At 44.9% G+C, this 21,954-nt stretch overlaps 1 protein-coding gene across 2 annotated transcripts; it reads right to left on the reverse strand.

The window, feature by feature from the left end:
• Positions 1-81: 81 nt before the first annotated feature.
• LOC101168600 (lysyl oxidase homolog 4) lies at positions 82-20,985 on the reverse strand. 2 transcript variants are annotated; one of them, XM_004066134.5, is made up of 15 exons: positions 20,848-20,985; positions 20,066-20,334; positions 19,343-19,986; positions 18,485-18,696; positions 12,912-12,950; positions 12,614-12,821; positions 11,517-11,697; positions 8,689-8,843; positions 8,447-8,614; positions 7,940-8,102; positions 6,423-6,666; positions 4,209-4,324; positions 3,992-4,128; positions 970-1,081; positions 82-692 (listed from the first exon to the last, which is right to left on the reverse strand). In XM_004066134.5, the coding sequence occupies exons 2-15, from the start codon at positions 20,331-20,333 to the stop codon at positions 622-624; spliced, it is 2,718 nt and encodes a 905-aa protein (XP_004066182.1). In that variant the 5' UTR covers position 20,334; positions 20,848-20,985; the 3' UTR covers positions 82-621. The 2 variants fall into 2 exon arrangements, with proteins under 2 accessions (XP_004066182.1, XP_078793410.1); XM_078937284.1 differs by lacking the exon at positions 20,848-20,985 and adding an exon at positions 20,696-20,806.
• Between the last annotated feature and the right edge of the window lie 969 nt (positions 20,986-21,954).

Genomic DNA, 21,954 nt, shown 5'->3' on the forward strand with positions numbered 1-21,954 from the left:
CGATAAAAATCAACCCTGAATTAGGCATTAAAACATAGCTTTTATGTTTTTAAATTTGAAAAAAGAAAGAAAAAAGCAAAATGTTTGTCAAGCATTTATTCAACCTTCACCAAGTTCTGTTACGCCAGCCCTCCTCTACCCCCGCCCTCACATAGAACAACAATGTGGAAGTAGTTATAAACAGTACAAACAAGTTTCACCTGAAAAGTACATTATATTCTGCATAAATTATCGCCCTGAAGAACAATATCCAGAGGTAATATGAAACTATACATGACATTAGCAAAACATTGTAGATTTATTCCAAGAAGGCAAAGTAGCACCAAAGAAGACAAACCAGAACCTTAGGCGGGATTCTGGGTTTGATGGTGTTCATTCTAACCATTAGTTTGCAGCTCTGGGAACAACTCTGAATGAAGACTCCCGCCCGCTCTGACTGGGTTTCTTCTACGACACCTGAACGGAGGCTGACAGGAACGTCTCAGGTTCTAATGGTTCACGTCTTCCCCCAACCCTCCCTGTTAACTGGCATGCTGCTATGTCCCTCCCTCCCCCCGCCGTGACGTTTCAGGCATGGTGAGGAGCTTCATCCTGCTGCTCCCGGATTGTGGTGCTGGCTCCTCACAGGAAGTTGCTGGAGATCTGCCGCTGGTGGTCAAACAGGTCCTCCACCTCAGCGCTGTAAGCGTCACCTGATCAGAACGGGGAACAAGGAGATGGAGGAGGCACAGGTGCACCACAAAAAGCAAAAATGGAAGTAGGTCAGACTAGTTATGAAACACAGCAAAGATCATTTTTTATTTGCAAGAAGTACATGTGAAAAAAAAAAGATTGCTGTTGAAGGTGAAAACGTCTTGAATGTTTTTTCCTAAAATGTTCGCTGTGCATCACTCGCTTTGCTTCAAGCGTCAAAAGCTTGTTTGTACAGTCTTTAGTTTGTTGTGTGAGTGACAGGAAGATGGAACATACCCGAATGGCAGCCGTACACGTAAACACGCGCTCCATCATACTTGCAGCGACAGCGCATGGCGTTGTTTTGGAAATCGGACTCAGCCATGTCTAAAGTTGGATTGACTTCCACCTGCAGCAGTGACAGAGACAAATAACGAGTGAGAAGAGTTGGGAAAACAGACTTTGTGCAGTTTTGGAATAAATGTTTTTTTATCTCTTGTCTCAGATCCTCATGTCCTTCATGCTGAAGTTACATGCTGGTCAAAATGCAATGATCAAGCATTTACTATTTGGAAAACACCTGGAAATACCTAAAAGAAATTCTATCTCCAACCTGAACTGCATTTTATCAAGCTCCTCTGCAGGTAAAGCAGCTTCCTGTTTCAGTTCTTCCCTGTTGAACCTAGCATCCGTTAGGGTGTAGATATAAGTTTTATATACCAGCATTAATATGGAAGCATCTCTGCATTTTCCTGAACAAGTCGGTTTACTTTGTGACTGTCAAATTTAGATAAAGAAATGAGCTTCCTCATGATTTTGGTAACCGCTCTTTGTTGTTGTGCAGACATCCTAAACGCTTTCGCCACATCTGCAAACTCTCCACAAAGCCTCAGTGATGCGAACATTTTAGCCAAAGTCATCCTGATATTCATATCCTTTTACTGCTGCTGTGGTGCTAGACACATCCATGCTGTCCTGCTGTGATTAGCATTCACCAGCCAAGCAACCCCCCCGCTCACACACACCTCCCACCAGAGCATGAATGAGCCCTGTGGGAGTCTTGGATGCTTCCTCTGTTAGCGTGTGAGCTTCCTCTAAGCAGACATAAATCAAGCTGACTTGAGAAGGGTTCACTTGCACAGACCAAAGTCACCATTTCAGCTCAAAAAGAACCTCATGGTTTAGTCTATTCCAACTGTTAAGTGTGTAAAGTCTGAGTGTGCTTTGGTGGGGGGAAGGTGGGAGGATCCTTCTAGTTTTTTCTATATGAGCAAACCTAAAGAAGCCTGACGTCAGTTTCCACTCTAATTTGGCAGAGATGGAGATGACAGTTTGGGGTTTCCAGCCTGTCATTAGGCTGCAGCTGGTTGTCATGGTAGCGCGTTTCCACCCGTTTTTCGTGTTGTGATTAAGACAAGCATACAAGTGACTTTCCCCTGTAAACACATCAAACAGATAAGGTGACCACATCTTCCATAAAAGCTCAGAGCTGAGACACTTTGGAAAGACGTTTCTGGTTTAAGCTGCTTCAGATTAGAGTTCTTTGAAGGATGACACAGAGATCCCACACTGGCTTTTTACCCAACAGTGAAAGTTTATTTAACGACTGAGTGTCATTACAATGTCAATCACAGTCGCTGAGGTGGACCCACAATGTCTCCTACAGACAGCGGCTTCACCGCTAACACCCAGCTGCAGAAGATATGACAAAGCCTCTGCTACTGCTTAAAAATGGTAATATATGGCATGCCAGTGGGGCCAAAAACACTCCCTGTTTTTAATGGCAACCATTTATGGTGTTTTACTAAGGCGACGTAATTTACAGCCTTTTATGTGGCATGTAAACGCTGTAAAAAGTACGTTTGATTTACAAAAAAAAAACCTTTGATTTTTGCATCACCACCCTATTCTGGTTTAAAACCTGTGACTTTGATGACTTGACAATTAAAGCCCATGAGCAATAGTTGGGGTAAAGTATATACATATACAAAAGCAAAGGTGGGGGTTTGTTTAGCACATATGCTATTTTAAAAAAGCGTGGTTTGTGTTTGGAAAGATGCTAACTGATGACACAAACACTCTCAAAGTTTGATCTTTGTAGAAAAATGAGTCCAGTTTTATAGAGTGAAAAGAAAGATCTGCTCAGAGATTTATATAGATCTGGTGACCCAAACAATTTCTCTACAGGAAACACGGCACAGAAGAGTTTGATTGACAAGGTCTACAGCCAATCAGAACCTAGGACATAGTGCTCGTTAAAAAAAACAATAAAAACATGCTATATTGCACCGGGAAAAAAAAACACAAAACAGAGAGACCATGAAAGGTGAACAGCGATATAGTGAGGATTTACTGGAGAGCAGGCTGCTACAATACAGTAAGTGAAGGCTCCAGTGCATATCTCTGTGTGCTGGAAGTGGAGAGAGCTTCACTGGTCTCAGCAGCTAAGAGTACAACAAAGCATCCTGTTCCATCAGGAAAGGCTTTTAAATAATAGTTTCATTTGTGATACTTTCAATATATTCTGTTACAGTCAAGATTTCAGTGGCACATGGAAAACGTCCATATCCTCTCATTTGGTATCCTAGACCTAAACATTTCTTTTTCAAATGATAACGTGTTCACAAATGGCTCTGAATGTTTAAGACAAACATTTGTTTTGCTACATATTTACTTTATAATTGAATTCAAATGCTGAGCGGAATGTGTTATTATTATTTTGTTTTATCTTTTAGTGATTGGGGAATTTTTGAACGTATTGAAGGGGATCAATTCTCTAAAAAATAGAATTGTGTTCTATCTTCTAATTCTGTTTTAGGGGTATTGTATCAAACATATTTTGACGTTAGTTTTGCCGATTTCATTCACCGCTACGGCAGATGCACCAGTAGGTTTTATGTCTGAAATGGATTGAAGCACCAACATGGTTTTTCAGAGAAGACAGGTCTGCAGACCAAATGAACTTAATTACAGATCTACCTTCTGCAGAAGTCAAGACTAAATTTACTTTCTTAAACATGCACACACCCCTGAAACACACACACACACACACACACACACGTGTACATGAGTGAGCAGAGAACTCCTCAGAGCATTTAGCTGTTATTTTAGTCTTTTCTGTGTCCGTTTGTTAAGACTTCCACGCCTCACTGTGCTGTTTCAAGTTCTGCCGCTGTCTAAAGGAAAATGGCTGGTTTTGCTACGTAGTCTGAAGTAAGGATGAATCTGTTTGAAGACTTGGGTAGGAAAACTCCAGCATCTTTTAGGATATTAAAAGATGATGATGCACTCACATCCCAAGCATCAACATGACACTTACCTGAAAAATGTACTCTCCCGGCCGCACGTCTGTGATGTCGATCCACTGACAGTCAATGTCGTGGCGGTACGTATCCCAGCAGCCCACGGAAATGCCCTGCTCTCCCATATTGTAGCACGAGAATCGTTTGTGGAGACCTGAATGCAGAGAAGAAGATCACGTACAGTAACGGGTTCTACTTCTTTGTGGGTCAGCGCTGCAGCAGAACGGCTCTCACCTTCAGGGCAGTATGTGTCCTCCAGGCAGAAACTGGCTTTGTGGCCCTCAGCCACCTTCGTCCCATTCAGGGTGAGCAGATCATAGTGGGTGAACACCTCAATACTGTGGTAGTGTCTGAGGAAAGGAGACAGACAGGATGATCAGCAGCAGAGCGGGAATCAGGGGGACTGTGGGAGATAATTCTTCTGCTTCTCTCAGGTTTCTCATTTCACATTTACACGGCAAAAACAGGCCCCTTAGAAATAAGTCCAAATTCTTAACCCATTATCAAATTTATCTTTTAACAAGCAAAAGAATGTGCCAATAGGGTGAAAAATCGTCTTACCAAGAATTCTTTTTGTAAGAAAAATTTCTGCTCAAATAAACATGTTTTCTAAAACCATTCATCCATCTATTTTTAAACCTGTTTTAATCCCTTTCGGGGTCACGGGGCTGCCGGAGCCTATCCTCGTGGGCCAAGACAGGGGACACCCTGCAGGTCGCCAGTCTGTCACAGGGCCGTGATCACACACGCATGCACACTCACATTTACACCTATGGACAATTTAAAGTAACAAATTAACCCATGAAGCATGTTTTTGGATGGTCCCCGGAAAAAACCCACCCACACATGCATGAGGAGAAACTCCACATTGGTTTTCTGTTCAGGTCCCCCAGGCAAGACTTGAACTGGAGCCTTCTTTCTGTGACGAAAAAGCGCTAACCACTGCGCCACCATGCAGCCCTGTTTCCTTAAACTAAGATTATTTTATTATTGAAAAACTTTCTTGATATAGTTTTTTTTCCTACCAACACAAAAAAATGAAGAGAATTTATTGCGAAACAAGGGTCTTTTTTAATTTCTTAAGATTCATTTTTTCCAGTTGAAATCTTTGTGTTTATTTCACTTTGTGCATTTTTTCGTGTCATTGTGTCTAGAGTTGTTGAGTGCACGACAATCAGCAGATATTTGCTCTTCTGAGCTTTAAAACCTCAAAAGAGTTGTTGCTGTGAGTGCTTCACACACGCACACGAGTCAAGATGACGTCCTGTTTTGTTCTAAAAGCCTCTGGTGAGGCCAGAATCAGCAGATCTGCTGCCCATTCATGTGTTTGTGTGTTATAGTGTGTGTGTTTCTCTGCGTTTGTGTCTTTGTGAGGCAGAGGAATATGGTTTTCTCTGCTTAGTTTATTTGTGAGCTCCGTTTGTGCACGGCAAGATACTGCTGGCTTGTAGTAGAGAGATCCACATATGCACATCAGACTACCGCAAAAAAAAAACACGTTTTCTCTACCAAGCTGCAAGCATGAGCTTAGAGAACATGGTTAGAGTCAGCTTCCTATAGAGAACTTGGATTACTGAGGTCAATTTTTCTCTGTGACAGTCCTGGGGACTTGATGGAATAGGCAGCAAGGCTGATTTATATCAACAGAGCAAACTATTTAGGAGAATCCCACAGTTCTAGCACTCATTTGGGGGCCATATTGTCTGAAACAAGCTGGACAGCAAAAATTCAGAAAGAAGAAAAGCAGCTAGTCCTGCTAGTCCTCTGACATGTCCTCACATGTCACCGTTTTGTTCTCCAAACACATGAAGCTCATTGCATCTGCTCTCTTTGGTCCATCTGCATTCACACTGAAGTGAAGCACACCAGGGTTCTAATAGAACAGAGTCCATCGTTCTCATTAGGACCAGAGTTCTCTTGTTTCGTCCAAACCAGAGTTCAGGTGAGTTTGCCAAACCAAGAGGACCAAATGAGAAAACCAACTGTAGATTAGACTCTGACCAAACCCAGATTACACCAAGACTAAACCCAAATCAGATTGAGACCTAATCTGGATCAGACCAGGACATAATTGAGATCAGTACCAGACCTGGATTAAACTGGAACCAAATCCATATCAAATTGAACCAGAACCAGACCTGAATTTGACCGAGACTAGACCTGTATCAGACTAGATTTGAAATAGGATCAGATCAGAACCAAACCTAAATCTGACCAGGACCAGGTTTATTACCAGGGATGTTCCTAATAAACATGGTTTAGGTCTCCATAGTAGAGAATTGGAGAAATTTGGTTTCCTGAGGCAAACTTGGTGTCATTTCTTCCAAAAACCCTTTGCTTGAGGAAACCTGGTGACTGATCATGAGTCGACAAATTGTGAACTCAGTTTGTGTTCCACAGCAAACAGAGATTTTACAGCTTCATGCAGCCACACAGCTCCCAGTTCACCTGTGACACTGGTGCCACGTCCAGCTCTCCCTGCTGGCCCGTGGCCTGAAGTCGGCGCGGCCCATGTTCATGATGCGGGAGGAGAAGCGCAGCAGGCGGCGGTGTCCGTAAGGCCAGTTCATCCTGGCGGCAGAAGAGGACAGGCAGTTCTCCTCATTGGCACAGACAAGCAGGTGGAGCGGTCGGTCCTCCACATAGGCCGACTCCTGGACCAGCTGGGCGTCCACCACCAGGTCAGGAGCAGCTGTAGAGGCAGAGAGCTGCTTCAACATCAAGCTGGAATCTGCAGCGTTCCATCTGCTGCTGCCACAGATGAAGCAAGGAGGATTTAGGAAAAACCAAACTAAAGTCAAAGTTCAGAGAAGTAAAGAGGCTGAAAAGATTCTGGGAGGAAGATATCAGGGTCTGAGGACTGACTTCAAAGCTTGTGAAGTTCAGAAGAACCACATTCTTGCTCTGTGTGTGATTCCTGTGTGGGACTTTTCTCACCTGAGAGGCCCTGAGATACACATTTTTCTGGATCATCATAGACTAAAGTGTGATGGGCAGACCCTGGGAGGTTAAAGCTGATGTTCTTCAGGGTTCTTATGTTTGTTGTGCGTTTCTAGTCTGATTTTTCTGCTCTTTGGGGACTTACTCCAAACATATCTATGTAAAGTCTAACATAGTGGGCGCTGAAAGAAGATTTATGGTCAGAGGAGAAGTTTGCTGATCCACGCTAAAAGGAGTGAGTTAGCGATGTGACGTTCAGAGATCTGTTTTTGCGGATATGTGTGTCTGACTGTTTGAGGTCAAGTTGGAAATGAAAGCACATCAATGGTATTTGCAGTGGAGAGTATGATTCCATCTGCAGTCAGAGGGCTGTTGTGGTTTCTGCTCTGGAGCCTCGGAACCCGATTATCCAAAGAAGAATGCTTGGTAATGTGAAACCATCAGGGACAACCTCCATCGTCCCTTTCACAACACTGAAACTCCACAACAGCATGCCTTCAGAGGCTTCTTCAGATCTGCTGTAGAAGCTCCTATCTGTCTGTATGTGTGTGTGGAATCGGAGAAAATGATTTACATTCTCCGTCAATAAGTTCTTTTGAACGGATCCTTGCTTAAACACTAAACTGCGTGCCCTTCCACATTTTCACACAGAAAAATATGTCAACGACATGATTCAAAGCAAACGGACGTTTCTGTCCTCATGAGAGGAGGGGCAGGTCTGATCCCTGGAGCCCTGAAAACTGAATTGGGAATTCTGGCCTATTTCCATGGTGCAAACATCTTTTTTGACCAGAAAAGAGACAAACTTGGAAAGAATTTGAATAACATGAGGTAAAAAAAACCAGCTGTGTCTTTAGGGGGTCTCTTAGACCCACCAGCAAACACAAGCTCTGCCTGCCAAGAGAAACTGGCTGTGGTTCACAGATGTGAGTTATTCTTTAGCTGTAGGACAAACTTATTCCTGGAGTTCACTGCAGGAAACTAACAAAGGTCCAGAGCTTCAGAAGCTCCTTTCCTGGACTCACTTTCAACACATGTGACACCTGCAGCTCTGCCGTCTCCCCCCCGGGGGCAGTAGACCTGTCCGTTCCTGCGACACTGCTGGATGGACATCTCTGTGCCAGTGCAGTGGGTTCCACTCAAAACCACCTCAGAGGCCTCCGGGGATCCCGGCCAGAACCACGTCTCCTGCAGAGTCAGAACCAGAGAAGCTCAAGAGCCCTGCGGACCAACTGAAGAAAAACAGGCTGAGCTTCAGGACCTTTAGCACTCCTACATAAATGTTCCCTCTGAAAAGATCTTTTTCCACACACATTGCTATTTTCAGTTTGTTTGCCCCCCCCCCTCTCCCCTCCTTCCTCGCCTCACTTTCTCTCTTTTATTTCAGGCACACTGGAAGTGGCTGTTGGGAAGCCTGTAATTACCCGCCTCTGTAATAACACACAAAAGGCAATGTGGAGGAGGAGGAGGCATGGGAGCAGAACCAGAGAGAAGTTTGGGTGGAGGTGGAGGGATTGGGTGAAAAAGCGTACCTGATGGGCCCGTGCAGCAAAGCCCAAGCCCAGCTGCCTGCAGACCACCATAGCCTCATTGATACCCCAGTTCTCGCTGCAGATGGAGCCCCAGCGCTTGGCTCCTCTGACCTCCATCAGTACCTCCACCCGGCCCTCCCCAGGGTCTCTGCCTCCTGACAGACGCACCTGTGTGTGCATGGACAAACACTGAGGCCCCCATCGTCACACATAACAGTGGGTTTTGTATGAGTGGGTCTTACCGTGGCCTGGAGGCCACTGTCGGGAACGTTGCAGCGGACTGCAACATCCTGGCTGTGCTTGCAGCTGTAAAGCGGCACTGGTCTGTGGGGGCAATCTGTGAGGGACCGCTCCCTGCCCGTGCACTGAACGCTGTTCATGTGGATGAGCCCGGTACCTGCAAAGACAGCACGGACAGGCGTGTCAGTAATGCAAAAGCTGCTGCAGACATCTGCCGGACTCTAAAGCAGAGCTCCTCTGAGGTGGAGTTCCTCCAAAGCTTTCCTAAAACCTTCCCAACTGTCCTGAGGGTTACCTCAAGGCCAGGTGTCAGAGCTGATCCTGTTTTTAGTGTTCAGGACAGATTCGTTTTTGAGTTCAGAGATGTCTTCTTTTACCTTCATGCTTACCACATCCACCTGAAGTCAGACATCTTTTTTTGAGGTTTGTGGTTTACACAGAAACATCACTGGATTACCAGCTCTAAATGATGAAGGCTGTTTAGGACAATGTGAGATTCTAAATGCAGTCAGTAGGATCGAGTCTGTGGAACCCAGTTGTTCTCCAACTTCTTGTTGTCGAGTCATTTGGAGTAACCTACAGAGTCATGCAATTGGCATCACAGCTCAGGAGAATCCCCATCTTTAAGGATCACAGCAGATCCATGAAGTGCCATGATCCTCAGTCACATGTTCTGGACCACATCTGCACGCCAGTGTCTGCACAGCTCAGTTAGTTGTCTAGTTACTTCAGAATGAAAGATTGCAGCAGAAAAACCAACTGAGAACGAACTGCCGAACGAAACAGGAAAAATTATAACTGAAAACAGTTTACATTTTCACTGTACTTTGTAGATTTATCTCATTCAAGTAAACCTGCCCCCCATACCCAATCATCTGACACCAGGCCGCACAGAAGCATAACTTCCTTTGAGCTTTAAGAATTCTTAAAGCTGCTGCTCTGGCTGCAAACATCCCTGCCAAAATTGAAACCCCCAAGCTAACAAAATAAAAAAACATATAAAACAAATAAAACTTGCAAATATCTTTGAAAGTTTTTTTTGCAGAGAATACAGCCAGTAAAGAGGCAGAAGAGACTACAACTTCAAAGATAAAAGACCATACAGTCCTACTTTAAACTGGATTTATCATTCCATGTAGAAAATGTACATTTTGTTGCATTTATCTGCGACCGTGCCAGAATGGGATCATGTCTAACAAGAAACTGCATGAAGCGTCAAAGGGCTGACATATTTGATCTGTCAAATCTTTACTGCAACACCTTCTGTCAATTCATTGACTGTATATGAGAACTGGACTGAGAGACCCCTACCCCCTAGCGGTCTAAACAGGAAGTACCTGCTAGCTCCAAGAAGCCAAAACCCCATTGTTGAGAACTGTTGAGAATATGTTGAGAAATAGACAGCTATGATATCAATCATTCTATTTTTCAGAATAACTGTTGTCATGTTCTTGGTAATCCTTTTTATTAGAAATGAGAAATTGACTAATTAAATGCCTCAATAAAAGTATGTGGTCTTGTGTTGAACGTTTGAAGTGTTCAATTGACAGATCTCCTCTAGCCCACAGTCAAGTGGTAGGGGTGTGGAGTTCTATCAAGCCCACTCCTGACTGGTGAGAGTGGTTGTCATAGAAACGTTGACTCACACCGACTCACACCAACCACTGCTTACCGACATCTGGCTCCAACACGGTGGCATCTGTATCTCAAAAACATGGCGACTGACTTGACTTCATTTTGTTGGAGCTGGCATAAGGCGTTTTAATGAGTGACGTCACACTCAGTCGGTCTAGTTCTCATGGCCAATTATTAAATCTGAAGGTGATTGATGGTTGAGATGTTTGGCTGAAGTTCTGGTTTATGGAGCAGGAGTTACCTAGCTGTGAGTTTCATGACAGATTTTTTGTTTTCTTATGTTTGTCGGGTTTTCCTGCTTTGTTGAGTTCCTTTGAACTTTCTGTGAAAACTTGATTAATTAAACTTGATTGACTTCTGCTTCAGTTAAAAATAGATATTGTGAACTGAAGAAAACCTGCAGTACATTTATGTTTGCGTAGGTGAGCAAGGCCCGTCAAAGGCTGTAATTTGTCCAGAAATAGTCATGATGTCACTTTGTCCTCGCTGCTGCCCAGCCCAGACGCCTTCACGGGACACGTTTCACGTTCTCAGGGCCTGAAACCACAACCATCTCCCTTTCCTTTTAAAGTAGCCCTAAAAGTAGACGCTTTTCACGCTTTACTTCACAGCGAGGAGAAGCAGGACCAGCAGAAAGGGGCTGCTCATTTGGGCGGAAAGATAATGAGATGAAATGAACATGATTGCAGAGTTGGGGCTGAGTTCAGAGTAGGAGGACAAAAAGAGGACTGAGCGTTTCCGAAGAAAACTGCAGGCTCAGGAGCAGCATTTTCCCGCCCACAACAAAAGCGCTGCCACAACAATTCCATGCGCTTGATTGGCCAACATCCTGCCTTCAAAGCCGACTTGCGCTCATTCAGCCCTTGTTTTGACAGCAGCCTTGTTTTGGTCAGCTGACCCCCCCAGCTGAGTTTACACTCGTGTGATTGGTCCTGCGGAGCCGCTCCACAGTCACGCTGCAATCATTCTTAGTGTTTGTTCACGCAGAGCTGGGGGGCCGCCACTTTGAAGAACGGTTTAGGCTGAGGGGTGTTTAGTCTGCGGAAATGACAGAGATGATCTTCTCCTCTAACAGGTACATTCAAAATCCATTCAACCCCTCCTCCTGTCATGATGAGTAACATTGTCCTGTAAACCTTAACTCTGTCAAGTGGTGTGTGTGTGTGTGGGGGGGAGGGGGTGCTGCATGCATTACCCTGTCCCAACTGAGCCCGGGTTAGAGCCTCCTTGGCCGTGCCAAAGCCCAACTCTCTGCAGACTACACTGGCTGCGCTCAGGTCCCACAGGTGGTCGCACACTGTGCCCCACTTCCCCTCCTTCAGAACTTCAACGCGGCCCTCTCCGAGGCGAGCCCCCGCCTTCAGGCGCACCACAGGCTGGAAGGAAAAACAGAACATATTTAGCACCGTATTTCCATTAGAAAACACTTCACAGGATTTGAAAATATCCTGGTGTTTGGTCCAAGTGCCAAGTGGAGAGGAAAAGATTTCTGCTTCATGAAAGTTTGTGTGTGATTAGTTTAGACGAGCTTCATTTCAATAGGACAGCGTTTACATTCCAGCCTCTGTTTTTTGTTCCATTTCTATAGAATGTTTCTACAACAGTAAAACCTTTCCTAAAGTCTGACAGACATGAGTCCTGCACTGTGGCGGTTTTCTTTGCAGGAACTGTTCCATTTAAACAGGAGGGTGTGGTCTGCACCAAAACCACAATGTTAGCAGCTGATATGACTCCATTAAAGACTGAAACCTGCTCAGGGATCTTCACATCACCAAATACTTTATTATGCAGATTTAGACTTTAAGATAAGCTGGATTCAGACCAGGGGCTTGATGAGCAGGGAAGGAGAGGTTTGGAGCTCTACGTCAGTTCCTGCTGATCAGCTGGATCAGGTGAGTCCAGTTTCTGATTGACTGAACACACCAACTCCAGGAGATCAGAAGTCAGTCTGAAAGTGTTTACTGAAAAAACAGGCAGCTCAGGAGCTTTCAGGGGGCAGGGTGGAGACCCTTCAGCTACTATAGAGGTCAGACAAGCTGCAGCTGGACTTTGGCTGAAAAACTTCACCCAAGACAAGAAACAAACTCAAATGTCATTGATGGTAACTTGAGGCACATCACTCAAGGCTATCAGTGTAGTTTAGGATATGAATTAGGGTTCAGAGTTTGAATCAGTGTTCAGCTTCAGAATCAGGGTCTGGATCTGGGTTCAGGATGTAGAATCTGGATCAGGGTAAAGAGTTTGGAAGCAGGACGCAATCATCGAGGTCAAACATTTGTGCGTCCCTCTCACCGATACCGCAGGTGGAGCTGGAGTTCTGCTCTGATAGCTGAACTGGTGTCCTGGGACACAGCGGACCACAGCATGCATGCCCCCCCTGCAGGGGACTTCGCTTCTGGGGAGGGACAGCTGAGAGTGACACTGGGACAGGGAGGCCTCCACACCTTGACACCGCACCTTCTCCACCCAGTAGGATTTCTTCTGGATTTGTGTCCTGATCCTGGGGGGCGAGGGGGGAGGGGCGAGGGGTAGGGTTGTGATCCATTTCATGAAACAACATTAAAAGTAAATGTGCGGTCAAGGACTTTACCCAGATGAGGGATCTGCCAACTTGGACTCCCATAGTTTCCTGAGGAGAAGAGAAAACAGTTTTTGGTCTTGTTCTTCAGCCCCCCCCCGACACCCAGCTGTTGGGGGGGGGGGTTCTCAGGTTATTTTTTGGTTACCTAAAGACGGAGGAGAATGTGAGTGTTTAACTCTGTCCTGATTTCCTCGGTGAAGAAGGAAAGAGCATAAAATGTGGGATCCTACCTTTGCTAACTTCTGTCAGTGACTCCACTGAGTATTTCTGTCTGTTTATTGATGGAAAACCAGCTGAGTATGAAAGAGATGCTTAGACGAAGCCCCCGTCCCCCTACAAACATATCGTTGTCCTTCCCCACGCAGACCGTAGACAGGTGCAGCAAACTTTCACCAGACGGCGGTTTGTGGAAGAAAGAAAACATCACTAAAAAAGGAGAGAACCCTCTCTAGAGTGGCCTGGAACTGAATCCAGAACAAGACCAGTCCAGTAGAGCTCCAGCATTCAGTAAAACAGATCCCTGTTGCAGGTTTATTTCTGCTGGTTGTGCGTTTCAGACTCGTGGATCAGAGTTTCATCAAATGGAGGATTCTTCCTAGAATTTCTGTGAAAGATCAAATTCTCACAGATTTTTTGCACAAACAATTTTTACTGAATTTACTGTTAGCTGTAAGTTACAATTTTCAAACAAGAGTTAAAACTCTGTCAGTCAGAGAAGAGAAACTATTGTATGTTAAACAGACTTTATGTGTTCTGCAGCTCAGAGAAGAATTCTGAACCAGTATGAACCAGGAACGTCATTGATCCTTGCATGAAAACAATCACCTCAAACGCATCATGCCACCTTGTGCTGTGCTCACACCGGCCTTGGAAGCACGTTCAAGCAACTTCCAATGGAAAGTCCACGTAAACGCGGGTATATTGCTGTTTAGGGTAACTGTGTTCAAAACTCTTGCGTTGAAAATCGACCATGGAGAAAAAATATTTGCGATTTCTATGACACCAAGTCTTTCATGTATCGGAATAGAGCTGTGAAATAAAACACCTGCAGCAAGATTTGGGGGATTTGCGCCAAGCCCCTTCCAGCACAGGGTGCATGTGCTAGTATTATGAAAGTGAGTGTGTGTGGGGGGGTGTTATTTATCTTCAGATGTATTGTTTAGTTTGAAATCTGGAATCATGAAGAAGACTTAGCTGTTGTCTAGAGCCCTAACTCTGGAGAATGAGAGGATGCATACGGGGAGGGCTGAATACGGTGAGGGGCTGCATACAGGCACACAGATGAGCTGAATAAAGGTACGTCTGCAGCTCTGCTGCTGCCCTGATGGATCATCAGACACCAGCATCAAGCAGAAGCTCAGGAGATCCGACTCATTCAACAAAGGAAGAAAGAATCAAAGTTTGGGAGGCAGACTGTAAGGGGTTGTTGGTTCACAGGCTGGGTGGGGGAGGAGAGCCGGCTGTATAATTGCCTGCTCTCCCTGGCACTGTCTGCTTTGTGGTGCAGCAGCAGCGTGTTGGTTCACACACAGCAGACATGGAAATATGCACCAACAAACACTGCTCTTTGACCCGTTTTATGCCGGGCCACTGTGGAATCCAGGAAGGAGCCATGGAAAGGCTCGTCTACGGGAGTTTTATAAAAAAATGTCCACCAAGCTGAGAGGAAGTCTGGGAATAAGAGACACTGAAGGCGCTGATAGACAGAAATGTTGCTTTTCAAGTGAAACTGAATACACAATAAAAGACGAGCCGACTGTCAGGAAAGCTCAGTTAACCTGTCATTACAGGCGGCTGCAGAGCTGGAACAGTCCACCCACTCTGGATGTTCCCACTGATTCCCATCAACCCCCATCCCCTGGTCCCATGAAAACTTTTAGGGTCATAATGATGTAGTTTCCATAAAAAGGGTTTCAGTCGAACGGCCACAAAGACATTAAATGTAGCCTTTAAAGGCTGCAGAAAGGGGGGTGGGGACTGCGATGAAAGAGGACCTGGAGAATAACTTTGCATGCAAAATGTGGGGAAAGCTGCAAAATCTGTTGAAACTTGCTGCAGCAACAAAGACAGATGGTCCACAAAACCCTTGTGGCCGGAGCAAGAGCTGTGCTGACTCAGCAGAGACCGAACTGCAGGCTAAGAATATTTCAGATCAGAAGTCTGACCATAATCACAGATGTCCAAGTGGTCATGACAGAAGCAGGCAAGCACACACAGACAGTTTGGGAAACTCATATCTACATAATTTACTCCAAGAAGTCCCGCCTCCTGTTGTTCAACAAACACACAGGAAGCTTTTATTGAAAAAATCCAATATGATTGATTGTTCAAACTGACAACACAGTTCTTCCTCACAATAGTCAGTCCCCGCAATTCATGCCATCCTTCTCCTAGTCTGGCTTTTCCCTGCCGGGTCTTACATCATTCATAAAAGATCTGCGTCTGGATGCACATGTCTCCATATGGTAGGAGACAAAAGGCTTTCTTTTGATTGGTTTACCACCCACCAATAAATGTAAGACGGCTTTGTGGCGCCGGAGAAATAGAAGTCCAATGGAGCTGACGACCTCCTCCTAACAAGCCATCTTTTCCAAAGCGTCCAGACAATGTCTCTCTGCCCCCACTCATCCATGCATGGACGTGAATACAGTATAGTTTTGGTGCTGCTTTCCTGTTAGCCATGAGTTCTATCACAGTTCTATCACATCTGATGGAACTGATAGAACCAGTCTTAGATGTTGTGATGGTCACTGTTCAGGCAGCTTTGTTCAGCCAAGCTTTCTGTGCATACATCAGAGTGATCAGAGCATCTAAAATATCCCTGCCTTTAAGCCTTTTAGACTTGGTATTGAACACGTGGTGTGACATGAATAGGTCCCTAAAAGTATATTTTTCATTGTCCTCAATGGTTTGCCTCCTCAAACACAGGGGAGACTAGTTCGTTTGGCTTGTTGGTTTTATACCAAATCATTGCCAACACTGGGTGTTGATTAAAGATGACCTCAATCAGCAAAAGATGCAGCAAGATTGTTTTCACACTAAGATATTTCTGAAGATTTAGCTCAATAGCTGAAATATGTCACCAGCATGAAATCAAATAAAAATATTGTAAGCCCTGTGTGTTAATTATTAATCAGAAGAAGAAGGAATCTTGAAAGACATTTCTTCAGAGATAATAATTAGAGAACTAGCAGGACTAGCTGCTTTTCCTCTGTCTGCATTTCTCTGTCCAGGACAGATGTCTATGAAGGTTCTCATTCATCCAAGTGGTGTTGTATTAATAGTCTTCATGGCATCTTGACTAGATGCCCTCTTTCTTAAAATCCTTCTCTGCTCATCCAAGTTCAGAACTCGTTTCAGACAATAGAACCCCCAAAGATTCTTCCACATGATTTGGTCTGCCACAGTCATTGATTCTCTACTAAGAGAAGGCACACCAATGCTTTGAAGCAAAGACACAATTTGCTAAAACTGACAAACAGAATCGTTGACATCACCAATGGCTTCTCATTAGTAAAAAGTGATGTTTTTTGGTAACTACACTGCCAACACAGAGCTCTGAATGAATGTTTTCTGAAGATAATCAATCATTACTAGGCACTGGATTTTGTTACATGAAAAGAATCTATCAGATCAGAACCGGATTACAAAAAACTGTAAAACTATAAAATAAATTAACTCAGTAGGGGTGGGATTATATAAATTCGCTTCTTCCCGTTCCTTTTCAATCAATGAATCAAGCTTTACTTGACTTTAGTTAATGATCACTGTATTTAATTAAGCAAATGTGACTTAAGTGCCTTTTTTGTTTTGTTTTTTTTCTGTCCTTTTAATCTCTGCATTTTAGCTTTTCTGTTTGATAAATGTGTAAGTTCTTTATTGCTTTGACTCCAACGCTTGAAATAAATCCATAGATCAAATCAAATCAAGATTAAGCCTAATGCAGGACTGGTATATTGTCCAACAATGAATATACCAATGTTACAAAAAAAAAAAAAAACAGCAACTGAACAGAACAAATAAAGTTTAAAGATTTCATTTGTCCTCTAAAACACAAAAAATTGTCACCCTCATAAAAACAGATTTGAACCCCACAGAAACCAAGCAGGTGTTCAACCAGCAAGAAGCCCAACCCCCAAGGCCCAATCCCTGAGTTGTCTATTTTTCTTTTATTCCTTCTTTTAATATGTTCAGTCCAGCAGCAAAATGAAATAATAAGAACCAAGGGCATCTTGTGATGCTACGGTTACAATCGGTGTTTATTTAGCTTCAGACACACAAGGTGTTTGTTTGTATAAACCTCTTTTGTATTTGAGGCCATTGGCATGATCGCTGGTTGGAGGACTGATGGAAATGAGGCGCTCAAACATTTGTAGACAGGTGTGTGAGTGAGTATCCTGACTAACCAAACAGCTCACACACTGTCCTGCCAGTACACCACCCCACACCCACAAACCATCCCCCGTCTAACACAAGACTAACCAACCACCCTAGTCCTTTCCCTCCAGAGCCCACAGACGCGACAGGCATTGCCCAAAGCAAATACAGACTTCGAGAGGGCAACTCCAACCCATCCCAAGGCCACAGACTGTGAGATTCCAGCCCTGGGCACAGGCACAGGCAACCTGCAGACAGGAATACCTGGTGGCCCAACGTGTTGGCTTCCTCATTCAGATTCACAGATGGATAAAATCATGAACACTGCCTATGCAAACATCTGCAAATAAAAGGCCAATCTCAGCTGCTCACACAATTCCAAGTGGGATTCTTTGATGCTCCTCTGAAACAATTCACTCATACTGCCGCTAGTCAGTATTGGTAAATCATAACAGAGAGAAGGAAATTGGGTAGGACAACAGCTTAGAGAATGTTGAGGCTCATGGAGCTAAGTCAAGAGGTAAAAACAGTTCAAATGCAGATCAAATGCTTTCGGCAATAATGTCGTTTTCTGTTACTTTTCTGTTCTGTTTGTTTTTGTTTTTTAAATGTTATCCCTAAAACACAGTGATTTAAAAAGAAGGATTTCTATCTGAACCACAAAGGTTAACCAATGTTATTGAAACGCAACTGCTGCAGCTCTAAAAAACAGTGATAAGACACTGTGATGGAGTTCCCAACGTCGCTGAGCTTAACAAAGTCTGCAGAGATGTCTGCAGATAGTTCTGCACATGCATGCGTTTGTGCATGTCTGTGCGTATATTTTTACAAGGATCTTACAGTGTTTTTTGACTGCCTGTTACGTCTTTTTGTTCTTGGACAATCAAGATCATCCAAAACTACGCAAAACCGATTCCTGAAGCTTTAAGTTTCTCCTGGAGACCACAGCTGACAATGAATGTTGGGCATACTTAAAGACCCACTACTATAAAAATTAGGTTTTTTTATTTTTATGTATTTGTAGCATTTTTCTCACAATAGAGGACATATATAAAACAATTTTAGCTTAAAACTGCATTTCTGAGTATGCCTTTATTAAAATCGTGATGGATCAGGATCAGCAGATAAAAACCCGCAGTTTGAAAAAGCTCCCAGTAACGATGCAGCAACTGAAATGCCAAACACACACGTGCACTCTTGTTTACCTGTAGGCAGGCTTGTCAAATGCCTCTGCTGCTGGGAATCCCAGCATGCCACAGGCCACTCTGCTGCTGCTCAGGTCCCATCCGTGGTCACACACATGACGCCACTTCCCAGAATGTTTCACCTCCACCACTCCCTCTGTCACCAGACCCCCACGGTAGTTGGACAGGACAGGATGAATACGAACTTCGACTAAGTGACCCCTCTCAGATTCCTGTGAGTGAGAAATCGTGATGTCAGAGAGAACGCTGAAAAAAACAACCTTTCAGGACTTTTCCTGAATCCAGCCCTTCCTGCTTTGAAGATGCACTCAACAGGACCTCGTTCATAAACGGAAATGTAACCATGCACAATACATGCAACCAAAAACAGTCAAGACAAGAACAACAGCAGACGAGAAGAGACTTTGATGTGTAATCAGCGTCTCTGAAGAGCGTTAGAGGCAGGAAGGAAACCTGCCGCCTGCCATGATGGTAACGACAATACGGAGAAAGGGTGAGGTCTATTTGATGAAAGACAAACATAAGTCATATAGAAGCTTTGATCTGCTCCGAAGGAGTGCTAGCACTCACCCACTCAACTGGCCAAGTGAGGGAGTGTCTGCCCTGAGACTGGGAAAGGCTCGGTTTGAATCCACAACCAGCTCAAAGCAAAAATGAACCTAAAATCTTCTGGCTTGAATCTCAGCATCAGGACTTTAGCTTGGGGGGGTCCCTTGAAGCAGTTCTTCCCAATTTTGACCCCACAGGCTTACCGTCCTGCGTTTTCTATGCACCCCTGAATCAGCTCATGACAGTCTTCAAAGCCCAGTGGGGTTAACATTGCATTAGGGGATGGGTCAGGAATATTTGAACTTTTACCTCTGTGCCTTGTGGTTCAGTCTCCAATCCCAGGTCTGGATGGATCGGATCGGGTTCCACATGGTTTCCGCTGAGCTGCTGATGCTGGTCTTCCCTCCTCTCAGATTGTAGCTGGGAGTGGGGCTCACGTTGGGGGTGCTCCTCGGCCTGTCTCACCGCCTGTGGGCTTCCTTCTACTGTCTCCTGCCTCGGCCTGAAGGTGGCACCATTTGCCAGGCGTGACGGCAGCTGGTGACCTTGAGGTAGAGACTGGCTGGGCTGCTGGTTTGATCTCCCACTTCCGTGATGACGTCGCAGAATCTGAATCTCATGACCGTTTTCTTGAGGGGAGAGCTGGCTGCGCCGTGAGGAGGTGGGGGTGCGGTGGAGAGCAATCTCGTGACCCCTTCTGGAAAGAGGCTGGATGCTGGCTCCAGGTGGAGCAGGATGGGGTGCAGGCTGTGGGATTCTCTGTCTCTCCTGCCTGTTGGAAGAAGATACTTGGTCTACTGTGACAGCGGGGGCCCTGGCTCTCCTTTCAGGGCTGCAGATGACTCCCAGGTCTTCAGCATGGGTGCAGTCATTGACCCCCCAGCCATTGGAGTGACACTGAGCCACAGAAAGTTCTGTGCCTTTGCAGCGTACGTTATCCAACCAAATCATACCTTTAGAGGAAAAGCAGAGGGGAGCTGGTCAGTAGGAAAGAACAGTGGGAATACTGGTGAGGCTCTGGGTGGCACCTACCTTGTCCCCGGCCAAACTTGGCGCTGTGCGCCCAGGTGAAGCTGCGCTGAAAGCCCAGCTGTCTGCACAGCACATTAGCCAGGTTAATGTCCACCTCGTCATCGCACACCGTCCCCCAAGAGCCTTGATAGAAGACCTCCACACGTCCCTCATTATCTCCACGCCGACCCTCACCTGCCAGACGCACCAGCACCTCCTGTGCGCTTAGCCTGGGGGGGCTGAGCATCAGCAGGTAAAGGAATGCAGACAAAAAGCTGTGCGACATCATCCTGGGGGAGGAAAAAGCCAAACCAGGAGTGAAGGAGGGCTGATGGATAAGTGTCAATGTAGAAAGAAAACACGGACACCCCAAATAAAATGTGTGACCACAAAAATCCCAAATATCACACACTGCCAAATTCCACCCCCCACCCTCCAAACTGTAATTACAGTCTATTCTGCCAACCATGATGGAGCGCTCCACTGGCACGTGAAAGGACGGGGGGAGCCTGACGGAGAAGTGAGGAGCTCAGAGAGCATCCACCAAAAGTAAAAGCAGCCCTTCCATCAAATCTAGAAGAAAGACGCCCCCCAACCCCAACCCTGGCTACTCACACAAAGGAAGTTAACACCTTTGTAGAGAAGAATTACCTTCTAGACAACTGGTCCAGGTTACTGATGCTCTGGTTAACAAAAAAAGGAGGAACCAGCAGCACTGATGAAAATCATGGGAGGGTGGTCCTCTCCTCCCCCAGGTATGAACAGATCAGAAAAACAGAGGCTTGAGAAAAGGTGGAACTCACCTCCTTGCAGATGTCACCCAGATGTTTGAGAGAAGAAGGAGAGGAAGAACTAGGAGACTGCCTCTGCTGTCCTCCTCCCTCCCATTCTCTGCCCCTCCTTCAAAGTTCCTTCATGTAACCCTCCTAGTTTCTATTTTAACTTCGCCTTTCTGGTCACATTTCTCCATTATAATCACATGGCGTCTTTCAGAGCTGGAACAGGAGCCGACCAAAGAAATCCACCAACACTGGACACATGCAGACACAGAGAACCACTGTTTGCTGGTTTGGTCTCAAATGAAGAAAGAGCAGGGGAATTCAGGAAAAACAACACAAACACACAAACAGAGAAAGACAAACACGCAGGCCTACTTACAAAAAGAAAATCCCAGACAGACACATACAAACAAACACACACAGAAAGAAATTGACCAACCGATAGAGATGCAGACACACACACAGAAACAAAAATAAAAATCACACACATAACCCAAGAGACACGGAGTCAAACAAACAAACTCTCAAACACACCTATGCACACACACAGACACACGGGTACAAAATTTAACACAAAGATGCATAAAAAGACAATAGGACATGCACAAAATGACACAAAAACCACAAGGACCCACAGACACATGATGTCAAACACACAAAAACAGAAGCACACACAGGCACACAAACTGAACAGACACGCACACAAAATTCCTTTGGGCAGACAAGAAAACACAGACACGATCATGAACAGAAAGACACATACATAGAAAAACAAATGAACATACACAAAACCACAAACAGCACACAAATCCACAGACAGAAGATAACAAATGCACACACACACAAACGCACAAAAAACACAAATAAACACAAATAACTACATACACACACACACACACACACACTCAGAGACATACACTTTTCTAGAGGAGCATGCTCACACAAATTCACACAGACACATACACTTTTCTAGATAAGCGCACACACACACACATTTTCTAGATGAGCATACACACAGACACACAGATGTGCAGTGCTGGCACTAACCCTGCCCATACTTAGTGGTGTGATGAAATAAATACTGCGTTTGTCTGCAGTTCAGCTTCCCGTCTTTAGTCGTGGCAGTGCATT

This window comes from Oryzias latipes, chromosome 1, assembly GCF_053564925.1.
Source record: "Oryzias latipes strain Hd-rR chromosome 1, Olatipes_Hd-rR_3.1".
Lineage (NCBI taxonomy): Eukaryota > Metazoa > Chordata > Actinopteri > Beloniformes > Adrianichthyidae > Oryzias > Oryzias latipes.

Bases quoted from the DNA above. Each gene is read 5' to 3' on its own strand.
- LOC101168600 (XM_004066134.5), bottom strand. From the start codon at position 20,333: ATGATGTCGCACAGCTTTTTGTCTGCATTCCTTTACCTGCTGATGCTC. The intron at 12,951-18,484 runs GTAAACAAGAGT...TCTTCTCCTCAG, and splicing joins TTTGACAAGCCTGCCTACAG to GAAACTATGGGAGTCCAAGT. The intron at 8,844-11,516 runs GTAATGCATGCA...CTGTCTTTGCAG, and splicing joins CCGGGCTCAGTTGGGACAGG to GTACCGGGCTCATCCACATG.